Source organism: Homarus americanus, unplaced genomic scaffold (genome assembly GCF_018991925.1).
Source record: "Homarus americanus isolate GMGI-L3 unplaced genomic scaffold, GMGI_Hamer_2.0 scaffold57185, whole genome shotgun sequence".
Lineage (NCBI taxonomy): Eukaryota > Metazoa > Arthropoda > Malacostraca > Decapoda > Nephropidae > Homarus > Homarus americanus.
In genome coordinates, this window is record NW_024717524.1 from 55,462 (window position 1) to 70,174 (window position 14,713).

The 14,713-nt window shown below is 35.6% G+C and overlaps 1 protein-coding gene across 1 annotated transcript in view; it reads left to right on the forward strand.

Moving 5' to 3' along the window:
• The first annotated feature begins 328 nt into the window (after positions 1-328).
• The window catches only part of LOC121858909 (nuclear factor 1-like), a 32,606-nt gene continuing 18,221 nt past the window's right edge, over positions 329-14,713 (forward strand). Inside the window, 1 exon segment of the mRNA XM_042355562.1 lies at positions 329-824. Within this exon segment, the coding sequence (XP_042211496.1) occupies positions 699-824 (126 nt within the window). The 5' untranslated portion in view covers positions 329-698.

Below are 14,713 nucleotides of genomic sequence, written 5' to 3' on the forward strand. Positions count from 1 at the left end.
TCCTAACAGAACCATTACCTTGAGAGTCTAACAGAACCATTACCTTGAGGAACAACTATAGGTTCTTTGTTAACCTCACCCCACGAGTACTAGACAGGTGGGCAGGTGAAGTGAAAAAAGAGGTATGTGTGTGTGTGTGTGTGTGCGAGGTGGTGTGTGTGTGTGTGTGTGTGCGCGCGGGTGGTGTGTGTGTGTGTGTGTGTGTGTCCCACCTCTGTCATCATCACCTGGCTGGCGGTGTTCAGTGTACCTGCACGCCACACAGGCAACACAGCGCGTGGTCAGAGACGTATTACCCCCCTCCTCCTCCTCCCCCCACCATCAGCCCACCATCAGCCCACCATCCAGCCCACCCCCTCCCCCATAAGCCCTCCATCTCTTAAACCTTTTGGTGACCCTCATATGCCCATACAGGTGTTCCGATCACCACCACCTGACCTCTGACCTTCATTGTCTACCTGGTGTGTTAATTAACCTGAGATGTGATTGATTTAACAGGATATTGAAATGAAAGGATTACAGAGAATGGAAAACTGAAGGTGATGTACAGTGAAGGATAATGAGGAAGAGGAGAAGGTGATAGTGATGATAATGAGAGTGAGGTGATAGTGATAGTGATAGTGTGTGGTAGTGGTGTTGGTGGCGTGAGTGGTTATTGGTGGTAGTGTGGGAGCGCTCATGGTCAAGGACAAACGCAAATGCTCCCACACACACTCACACACACGCTGTCGGTCGCACGTACAAACACACACAGCAAGGACCTTAAGAATGAACTGCACTGCACCTCTACAGCGCCTGCAGGAGGACCCACTGCTGCAGAAATGGTACTGAATACTGGTGTTTGGCTGAGGTGTCATGACCTTGTGTCTGTCGGCGGGGTGACGAGGATGTTCCGTGACGTAGCACTCTCTCTCTCTCTCTCTCTCTCTCTCTCTCTCTCTCTCTCTCTCTCTCTCTCTCTCTCTCTCTCTCTCTCTCTCTCTCTCTCTCTCTCTCTCTCTCTCCTTCCTTCCCTCACCCTGCCCTATCTTACCTGGCCATTATTCTTAATTAAGAATCTTATCACCTGGATATTACTGTGTGTGTGTGTGTGTGTGTGTGTGTGTGTGTGTGTGTGTGTGTGTGTGTGTGTGTGTGTAGTGTGTGTGTGTGTGTGAACTTGTTGCTGTAGAGTGATGTAATAATTTTAATGTTTCCTGTGGTATGTAAACTCTCTCTCTCTCTCTACTCTCTCTCTCTCTCTCTCTCTCTCTCTCTCTCTCTCTCTCTCTCTCTCTCTCTCTCTCTCTCTCTCTCTCTCTCTCTCTCTCTCTCTCTGTCAGTCATTGTGTACATACGCCCCCCCCCCCCCACCCCTACCCCCACCCTACCCCCGACAGTATCCATCCAACCCACATGTAAAATGGTCGAAACTCCTGATATCCCCAGCATCACAGCACTATCAATTAGTGGTGCACACACACACACACACACACACACACACACACACACACACACACACACACACACACACACACACACACACACACACACACACACACACACACACACACACCTGACAGCAAGTTTTCTATTTATTACCCAAAATATTAGACGATAATACTTATATTGTTTATTTTTGTTAACTGAAAATATTGCGTAAAAACGGAGAGAGAGAGAGAGAGAGAGAGAGAGAGAGAACCATATTTTTTAGCTATCATAAAACAATAATAATAATAATAATAATAATAATAATAATAATAATAATAATAATAATAATAATAATAATAATCCAGGTACCTCCTCCTCCTTTCCCCTATCTCCCTCTCTTTATTCCCACCCCTTTCCTTCTTCCTCCCCTCTCCCTCTCCTTCACCCCTTCCTCTTCCCCTCCCCCTCTACCCCTCAGGTACTGGCAATAAGCAATATGGACGCTTTGTTTACTTATCCATATTCGAATCGCTTTTCTGTTTACCATTGTTTACCTCCCCGTCTATGTTGTTTACCTCCCCGTCTATGTTGTTTACCTCCCCGTCTATATCACAGTACGTCCCCAAAAAAGTATCTGACCGCTATATGAAACATTAACACACCGCGGATCATAGATAATGGTATATGGTCATTCCTCTTCTGTATAGTTTAACATAATACAATGTTGTTTTTATTTCCCGTGTAATTAATATGGTGTTGGGTTACCAGATGGAGTCAGGCATACCAACCCTCCCGGGACACAGAGCCAGGCATACCAACCCTCCCGGGACACAGAGCCAGGCATACCAACCCTCCCATGACACAGAGTCAGGCATACTGACTAACTAAAGACAAACAGACAAACTAAAGCCTATTAAGTCACCTGGTCCCCATGAGATATTTGCCAGAGTATTAAAGGAATGTAAGGAAGAGCTTAGTATGCCCTTACCAAAGTTGTTTAACATGTCCTTAAAAACAGGTGTAGTACCAGAATCCTGGAGGATAGCGAATATAATACCGATTTTCAAGAAGGAGGATAGATCACTATCCTCTAACTACCGCCCAATCAGTCTAACATCAATGAGGCAAATTACTGGAAGCAATCATTTCAAATTCTATTCGAAATGCCTGGAGAAGCACCGATTGATCAATGATTCCCAGCATGGCTTCACAAGCGGACGTTCTTGTCTAACTAATCTATAAACATTCTTTTCATCAGTTTTCGAATCGGTGGACGAGGGGCACAATTATGATGTGGTATATCTCGACTTTAGCAAAGCCTTCGACAGAGTCCCCCACGAAAGACTAATTAGAAAGATAGAAGCACATGGCATCAAAGGTAACATCCTTAAATGGATTAGGGCGTGGTTGCAGGACAGGAAACAGCGAGTGAGCATTAACGGCACTAAGTCCCATTGGAGCAACGTCACAAGTGGAGTTCCCCAAGGCTCAGTACTTGGACCCATTATTATTTATTATAGCACTAAACGACATAGATATCGGCATAGACAGCAACATAAGTAAATTTGCTGATGACACTAAAATAGGACGTGTTATTAAAATCTGACGAGGACTCAGGAAAACTACAGGAAGATCTAAATAAATTTTTCGAATGGTCTGAAAAATGGCAGATGAAATTCAACGTGGACAAATGTAAAGTACTCAGTATAGGAGATGTAAACAAGGAAACCAGATACCAGATGAACAACGATGCCATAGAGAAATCCGACTGCGAGAGAGATTTAGGAGTAATGATAAGTAGGAACCTTAAGCCAAGTAAACAATGTGTTTTTGCTCGTAACTAGGCTAATAAAGTAATTGGGTTCATACAAAGGAGTGTTAGTTACAAGACTAGCGAGGTCATCCTAAAACTGTATCTTGCTCTTGTGAGACCACACCTGGATTACGCAGTTCAGTTCTGGTCACGGTATTACAGAATGGATATAGAATCCTTGGAAAGAATTCAGGAGAATGACAAGACTAATCGGGCATTAGGAACCTTGAGTATAGAGACAGGTTAAAGCATCTTAATTTGCACTCCTCGAGACGTAGAGCGAGGGCGACCTGATAGAGGTGTATAAGTGGAAGTCAGGGCTAAACAAAGGGGACATTACAAAGGTACTCAAACTATCAACCTGGAGCGAACTCGTAACAATGGTTTAAATTAGACAAATTTAGATTTAGGCGCGAGATAGGTAAACACTGGTTTGGAAACAGAGCAGTGGATGAATGGAACAAGTTACCAAATATCATCATTAACTCGAATACGCTGAATAGCTTCAAACATAGGTTGGATGCTTATATGAGCAATAGGGGTTGGGTGTAAACGGGACTGCCCAGTATGGGCCAATAGGCCCGCTGCAGTTTCCTCCATTCTTATGTTCTTAACCCTCCCGGGACACAGAGCCAGGCATACCAACCCTCCCGAGAGACAGAGATAGGCATACCAACCCTCCCGGGACACAGAGCTAGGCATACCAACCCTCCCGGGACACAGAGCCAGGCATACCAACCCTCCCGGGACACAGAGCCAGGCATACCAACCCTCCCGGGACACAGAGCCAGGCATACCAACCCTCCCGGGACACAGAGCCAGGCATACCAACCCTCCCGGGACACAGAACTAGGCATACCAACCCTCTCGGGACATGACGAGTTGCAGGTAGCATTTGGGAAGTCACCAGACCCATCCTGACGAGATACTGTTTGGAGATGCTGACCTTGTGTACATTGTTTGTATACCTGTGTGTGTGTGTGTGTGTGTGTGTGTGTGTGTGTGTGTGTGTGTGCGTGTAATATGATATTATTATTGTACATAGTTTGTATACACTCTATATCAACCTATCAGACAGTGGACCAGAGCGGAGTTGCCGGTGCCAGGTGTGTGTGTGGGAGGGTATAGGCAGGTGTGTGTGTGGGAGGGTATAGGCAGGTGTGTGTGGGAGGGTATAGGCAGGTGTGTGTGGGCGGGTATAGGCAGGTGTGTGTGGGCGGGTATAGGCAGGTGTGTGTGGGCGGGTTTGGGCAGGTGTGAGCCAGCAATGTAAACACAACGGTATAATGTTTACAGTGTGGTGGGCGGCGGTCAGCGCTGAGGGAGAACAACCACCTGAAGATTAGACACCCTAACCTAACCTAACCTAACCTAACCATAACCTAACAATAACCTAACCTAACCTAACCATAACCTAACCTAACCATAACCTAACTCTAACAACCTAACCATAACCTAACCCTAACACAACCATAACCTCAACCCATAACCTAACCATAACCTAACCTAACCTAACCTAACCTAACCCTAACCTAACTAACCATAACCTAACCTAACCTAACCTAACCATAGCCTTCAACCTAACCTAACCTAACCATAACCTACCTCAACATAACCTAACCTAACCTAACAATAACCTAACCATAACTCATAAACCTAACCTAACCACCATATAACCTATTCACCTAACCATAACCTACTACATAACCTCAACCATACCTAACCTAACCTAACCTAACCCTCCCCAGGTAGCGTTACAGTTCTTAATTAATCATCAGGTAAAATAAGCTGGGGTGCTAATCTTCAGGTGATCTGGAGAAACTTGTTTAAATACCAACCATGACCAAGGAATAACATGACATAACAATAACATAACATAATAACAACAGAGCATAACAACATAACAACATAACATAACATAATAACAACATAACATAACATAACAACAGAACATAACATAATAACAACATAACATAATAACAACAGAACATAATAACAACATAACATAACATAACAACAACAGAACAGAACATAATAACAACATAACATAACAACAACATAACATAATAACAACATAACATAACATAATAACAACATCATAATAACATAATAACAACATAACATAACAACATAATAACAACATAACATAACATAATAACAACAGAACAGAACATATGCAACAGAACGAACATAATAACAGCGCACTGCAACAACGACTAACAACATAACGCCAACATAATAAACAACAGAACATAAACAGCAACATAACATAATAACAACAGAACATAATAACATATAACATAACATAACAGCAACAGAACAGAACATAATAACAAGCATAACATAACAACAACGCAACATAATAACAACATAACATAACATAACAACATCGCCAATAACGCAATAACAGCATAACATAATAACAACATAAATAACAACATAACGCAACATAATAACATAAACAGAACATAATAACAACAGAACATAACATAATACAACATAACATAACAACAACGCCAACATAATAACAACATAACATAACATAATAACAACATCATAATAACATAATAACAGCATAACATAATAACAACATAATAACAACCAACATAACATAATAACAACGTCATAATAACATAACAACATAACATAACGTAATAACAACATAAATACCGCAAACACAACGAACAATAACAACGCAACATAACAACAACATAACATAACATAACATAACACTAATAACAACAGAACAGAACATAATAACAGCAGAACGCGCAACAACAACATAACACTAACAACATAACGCAACACTAACAACAGACAGAAACATAATCAACATAACACAGCAACAACATAACATAATAACAACAGAAACATAACATAATAACAACATAGCAACATAATAACAACATAACATAACAACAACATAATAACAACATAACCAACGTAATAACAACAAGACAGAACATAATAACAACAGACAGAACATAATAACAACATAACATAACAACAACATAACATAATAACAACATAACATAACAACAGAACATAACATATAACCAGACAGAACATAATAACAACAAGAACGAATAACAACATAACATAATAACAACAGAACATAATAACAACACAACATAACATAACAACAACAGAACGAACTGCATAATAACATAACATAACAACAACACATAATAACAACATAACATAACATAATAACAACAGAACAGAACAACAACAGAACAGAATATCAATAACAACAACATAACAACAACAATAACATAACAACATAACATAACATAATAACAACTGAGACGCAACATAATAACAACATCATAATAACATAATAACCTAACATAATAACAACAACAACATAACAACAACATAACGCATAACAGCATGATAACGCAACATAAAACATAACAACAACGCAACATAATAACAACAGAACATAACATAATAACAACATAATAACAACATAAATAATAATAATAACATAACATAACATAACACAACACATAACAACAACATAACGCAACATATAACAACATAACAACAACATAATAATAACATAACAACAACATAACATAACAACATAACCCTTAACATAATAACAACAACATAACACCATAACATAATACAACCAGCGCCAACAATAGCAACATAATAACAACATAATAATAACATAATAACAACCAACATAATAACAACATAACACAACATAATAACAGCAAGACATAACATATAACAACATAATAACACAATAACAACATAACATAATAACAACATAACATAACAACAACATCAACATAACAACAACATGACAACATAACATCAACAACAACATAACATAATAACCAAACACAACATAATAACAACATAATAACAACAATAATAAAAATAATATCAACATAACATAACATAACAACAACGCCAATAACAACCAGAACATAACATAATAACAACATGCCAATAACAACATAATAACATAATAACAACGTAACATAACAACGCCAACATAATAACAACGCAACATAACAACAACGCCAACATAACAACAACAAGACTAACATAACAACAACATAATAACAACATAATAATAACATAATAACAACATAACATAATAACAACAGAACATAACATAATAACAACATCGTAACATAATAACAACATAACATAATAACATAACAACACATAACATCATAATAACAACAGAGACAAAGACATAATAACAACAGAACGAACATAATAACAACATAACATAACAACCCAACATAATAACAACATCATAATAACACAACAACATAACATAATAACATACAACATAACATAATAACAGCAACATAGCAACATAATAACAACAAGGCATAACATAACCAACAACATAGCAACAACAACATAACATAATAACAACGCGCAACATAATAACAACAGAACATAACACATAACAACCAGAACATAATAACAACATGCATACATAACCTAGAACATAATAACAACATAACATAACATAACAACAACATAACAGAACATAATAACAACATAACATGAACAACAGCATAACACAACTTAAACATAACATAACATAATAACAACATAACAAGAACAACAACAGAACATAACTAACAACATAACGCAGCAACAACATAACGTAATAACAACATAACATAACTAGCAACAACAGAACAGAACATAATAACAACGAACAATATACGACAACATAACATAATAACAACAGAACGCACAACAACAGCACATAACAGCAAGACGAGACATAATAACAACAAACATAACAACAACGCAACATAATAACAGCAAACATAACATAATAGCATAGACACCAACATAATAACCAACATAACATAACAACAACATAACATAATAACAACATAACATAACATAATAACAACGAAGACTAACAACGCCAACATAACAACAACGCGGCATGTAACATACAACATAACGACAAACGCCGAACACACATAATAACAACAGAACATAACAACAACGCAACATAATAACAACACAACATAACATAACAACAACAGACGCAGCAACATAACAACAACATCATAATAACATAATAACAACGCAACATAATAACAACGCCAACATAACAACAGCATAACATAACAACAACGCTGACAACGCAACGTAACATAACAACAACATAACATAATAACAACAGAACATAACATAATAACAACATAATAACAACTAATAATAAAATAATCGACATAACATAATAACAACAACATAACATAATAACAACCAGAACATAACATATTAACAACATAATAACAACATAAATAATAACATAATATACATAACATAACAACGAAAACATAACATAATAACAACATAACATAACAACAACGTAACATAATAACAACAGAACATAACATAATAACAACATAATAACAACATAATAATAACATAATAACAAAACTCAACTAACAACAGAACATAACATAATAACAACATAATAACAACATAACAACATCATAACAACAACATAACAACGCAACATAACATAATAACAACATAACATAACATAACACCAACACATATCAACAGCCTTAACAACATAATAACAACATAATAATAACATAATAACAACATAACATAACAACATAACATAACAACAAGACAACATAATAACAACATAATAACAACATAATAACACTAATAACAACATAACATAACAACAACATAACGCTAATAACAACATAAACATAACAACAAACTTAACATAATCAACATAGAACATAATAACAACAATAACAACGCTTAACAACAGACATAACATAACAATAACAAAGCATAATAACAACATAAATAACTAATCAACAACATAACATAATAACAACATAACATAACAAGCATAACAACATAACATAACATAATAACAACATAACATAACAACAACCATAACATAACAACAACATAACATAGCAACATAACATAACAACACATAACAATAACAACATAACATAACAACATAACATAACATAACAACAACGCCAACATAATAACAACATAACAGCAATAACATAAATAACAACATAACAACATAACAACATAACATAACATAATAACAACATAATAACAACATAGTAATAACATAATAATAACAGAACACAACATAACAACATAACATAACAACATAACACAACATAACGCAACAACAACAATAATAACATAACAATAACAACATAATAACATAACGCAACATAATAACAACGTCATAATAACATAATAACGCAGACATAACATAATAACAACATAATAACAACATAATAACAACATAATAACAACATAACATAACGTAACGCAATGACAACATAACAACATAATAACAACATAACGCAACATAATAACACATCATAATAACATAATAACAGACGCAACATAATAACAACATAATAACAAGCATAATAACAACTAATAACACATAACATAACAATAACATAATAACAACTAATAATAACATAATAACATAACATAACATAATAACAACATCGCATCAACATAATAATAACAGGACGCAACATAATAACAACATAATAACAACATAATAACAACATAATAACAACATAATAATAACATAATAACAACATAACGCAACAACAACATAACATAATAACAACATAACGCAACAATAACATATAACAACATAACAACATAACATAACGAACATAATAATAACAACATAATAACAACATAATATAACATAATAACAACATAACATAACAACATAACACAACATAACATAATAACAACATAATAACAACATCATAACATAATAATAACAGACATAACATAATAACAACATAATAACAACATAATAACAACATAATAACAACATAATAACAACATAACAATAACATAACAACATAACAACACAACCTAACAACTAACATAACATAACAACATCATAATAACATAGTAACAGCAACATAATAACAACATCATAACAATAATAACAGAACATAACATAATACAACATAATAACAACATAATAATAACATAATAACAACATAATAATAGCATAATAATAACATAATAACAACATAACATAACAACAACATAACATAACAACATAACATAACAATAACATAATAACAACATAACAACATAACAACATAACATAACATAATAACAACATAATAACAACATAATAATAACATAATAACAAAATAACATAAATAACATAACACAACATAAATATAATAACAAATATAATAAACATAATAAATAAATATAAATATAAATAAATATAAATACAAATATAAAATAATAACAACATAACATAACAATATAATAACAACATAACATAACAATAACATAACATACAACAACATAATAACAAACATAACATAAATATAATAACAAATATCATAATAAAATAATAATAAATAGAACATAACATAACAAAAATATAATAAAAATATAATAATAAATATATAACAACATAACATAACACAAATATAACATAATAAATAAAACATAACATAATACAACATAATAAATAAATATACATACAATAAATATAATATAACAACTAAATAACATAACAACAAATATAAATATAATAACAAAATAACATAACAAAAACATAACATAACAAATAAATATAAAATAATAAATAACAGAACATAAATAACTAAACATAACATAACAACAAATAAACATAACAATAAATATAATAAATAACATAACATAACAACAAATATACAATATAAATAAAACATAATAAATAAATATAACATAACATAAATAAATATAAATATAAATAAACAAATATAAATATAAATAACAACATAAATATAATAAATAAATATAACATAAATAATAACATAATAACAAAACATAACAACAAATATACAACAACACAACATACAACAAACATACAACATAACAAACAAATATAACATAACAACAACATAACATAATAACAACATAACATAATAACAACATAACATAATAACAACATAACATAACTCTTACATAGAACATAACAAACTAAAATGTTCACTAGATGTTATTTTGTTTCCTTTGTAAATGACTTCTCTCTCTCACTTTATCTATCGACGAAGGCGTGAGATTCTACCATGAATTTGCATATACTGTCACAGGATTTGTGGAGAGAGAGAGAGAGAGAGAGAGAGAGAGAGAGAAAGAAGAGAGAGAGAGAGAGAGAATAACATCCACGTACCACAATTCATAACAAAAGGAAGAACAAGAACAGATTAAATAACAAAATATAACACCAAAAAACAATAACTTCCATAAATAATCGTAAAGAAAATAAACGAAAAATAGAAGAATTATTATTGAACATTTTAAGGCGAACTGGTAACTGTGGGAGTGTAGGGAAGGGCCACATGTCGGGGATATTTATGGTGGGTTATCTACGTTTGTGGGAGAAGAGGTTATGTAGTAGGAAGAAGAAGAAGAAGATGATGGAGGAGATAGGTAAGAATTAGAGAGAAAGAAAGAGAGAGAAAGGAAGAGAAATAGAGAATTGTAGAGAAAATCAACTGTTGGCATCACTGTAACTCACCTCTCTCAACGCCCACATTCCCCACAAGAGTTGGGCTTCCTCAGACCCAAACTCTCCTCCTGTCTCACCTGCTCCACCTACCACACCCCTGTCTCTCCCTCCTTACCTATATATATATTTATCCCTTCTCCTTTTCCCTAGTATCACCTCCCTTTAAACCTCTATACTTCTCTAACTACCCTCCCCACTCCTCCCCCTCTCCACTAAGTGTGTTTGGGTTTGTTAAGTTGCGTTGAGAGATAGCTAACGAACTCTATCTCTCTTTCTCTATCTCTCTTTCTCTCTCTCTATCTCTCTATCTCTCTCTCACACGTCGTTATTGTACGTTTTATATATTACCATCGTTCGCTATTTTTTTCCCCTCGTCTAATCGTCATCGTCTTCGTCATCGTCTTCTACCTCGTCTTCTGCTGCTGTTGACATCACGAAAACAGCAGAGCAAACAGCAGAGCAAACAGCAGAGCAAGCAGAAGAAAGTTGTCACCCTCTGCTTGTTTGTAATCTGCTGTCGGGTGTTTCCATTAGTGTCTGCTGTGTGTTTAATCCGTGTCTGCTGTGTTTAATCCGTGTCTGCTGTGTGTTTAATCCGTGTCTGCTGTGTGTTTAATCCGTGTCTGCTGTGTTTAATCCGTGTCTGCTGTGTGTTTAATCCGTGTCTACTGTATTTAATCCGTGTCTACTGTGTGTTTTTAATCCGTGTCTGCTGTGATCATTCAGTGTCTGCTACTGTGTTCCTCAACCTCCCAGCAGCATTACAAACAATAACAGCAGAAACAAGGGCAAACAAACACACTGTCTTTGCTCAACTGCTTTGATTGTGCCCCCCCCCCTCACAAGTACCGTACGTGGGGATAAACAAGAACATTTGTACGTGAACAAGGACATTTTAACAGTCTCCACAGCAGCACAGATAACAACAACAGTAACAAGTAAGCAGTAAACATAACAAAAGCAGAAGACGTCCCTCCCTCCCCCACCCTCCTCCTACCTCTGCTTATCGTGGTGTTAATGTTTATTATCCTAACGTAAGCAGAAACAAGCAGAAACAATTACAACAATAACAGTAGTAATAAGAACAAGGACAATAACAACAGAACAAGAAAATTTGGAGGAAACAAGTACAATTTATCCTCATTAAGTGTTGATGTGATGTCAGAACTAAAAACAATAACAAAGATATGAACAAGGACAAGAACATCAACAAGGACAAGAACATCAACAAGGACAAGAACAATCAACAAGGACAAGAACATCAGCAAGGACAAGAACATTAACAAGAACAAGAACAATCAGCAGGTTATCACCACCCCTTTTACAAGCAGTAGGAAGATAACATCAGTAGTATCAAGCAGAAGAACTCACACACTCACACACACTCCACACACACACACACACACACACACACACACACACACACACACACACACACACACACACATAAGATCAAGCGCCTTAAGCGTTGTGAACCAGATTGGTGGTGGTAGTGGTGAGCCAGTGGTGGTGGTGTGTTTTAGTTCTAGAACAGATCGATACGGGGAGGGGGAGGGGAGGGAGAGTTACAACCACACCTCCCTCCTCTCCCCTCCTCCTCTCCCTCTCCCTACTTCCTTCTCTCTTCTTCCCGTCTCCTCCTCATCATCCTTTACTCGTGAGACACTCTGATCTAATTCTTGAGTACTTCTTCTTCTATATGTCCTGATTACATTCTCTGGTTAGTGTTCTGATTGCCCTGTCATACCCCTTTAACCATCTACTTCCTGATTACATTCTCTGGTTAATGTTCTGAGTGCCCAGTCATACCCCTTTAACCATCTACTTCCTGATTTCATTCTCTGGTTAATGTTCTGAGTGTCCTGTCATACCCCTTTAACCATCTACTTCCTGATTTCATTCTCTGGTTAATGTTCTGAGTGTCTGTCATGCCTTTAACCATCTACTTCCTGATTACATTCTCTGGTTAGTGTTCTGATTGTCCTGTCATGCCCTTTAACCATCTACTTCTAGTTACATTCTCTGGTTAATGTTCACAGGTGCCCTGTCATACCCCTTTAACCATCTACTTCCTGTTTTCATTCTCTGGTTAGTGTTCTGATTGTCCAGTCATACCCCTTTAACCATCTACTTCCTGATTACATTCTCTGGTTAGTGTTCTGATTGTCCTGTCATACCCCTTTAACCATCTACTTCCTGATTACATCCTCTGGTTAATGTTCTGAGTGCCTACCCGACCCTTAATACCCCCCCCCCATCACCACCACCACCACATAGCCTCCACTGTTGGTTAATGCTATTGAGGAAGAAGAAGAAGTGGAAGAGGAAGAAGAAGTGGAGGAGGAAGAGGTGGAAGAGGAGGTGTGGTAGAGTGGAAGGGAGAAGTGGATTAATCTATTACTACTACTACTACTACTACTACTACTACTACCACTACTACTACTACCACTACTACTACTACTACTACTACCATTACCACTAGCCTCTGGACGCCAAAATTATGAAAACAAAAATACAAAACTAAAAAATCCACATAAAAAAAACGTTTGTACACTAATAACTAATTTATCCCCCCAGAAAAAAATCCCCCAGAAAAATCCCCTAGAAAAATCCCCCTGAAAAATCCCCTAGAAAAATCCCCTAGAAAAATCCCCCTGAAAAATCCCATAGAAAAATCCCCCCCCCCCTTTAAAAAACGTTTGCAGTGAACTACGAACAAGAACGTTTTTCGTGTGTGTGTTAAAGAGAAACCATCCATGGTATAAACTGCTGCATTCTTCGCCAAAACGTTTCCCTGGTGACTTATTATAGAAAACGTTTGTACATTGAGCCTGGAACATTATGAGTGACCTGAGGCATAGTGAGTGACCTGGCACATTATGAGTGACCTGAGGCATAGTGAGTGACCTGGCACATTATGAGTGACCTGAGGCATAATG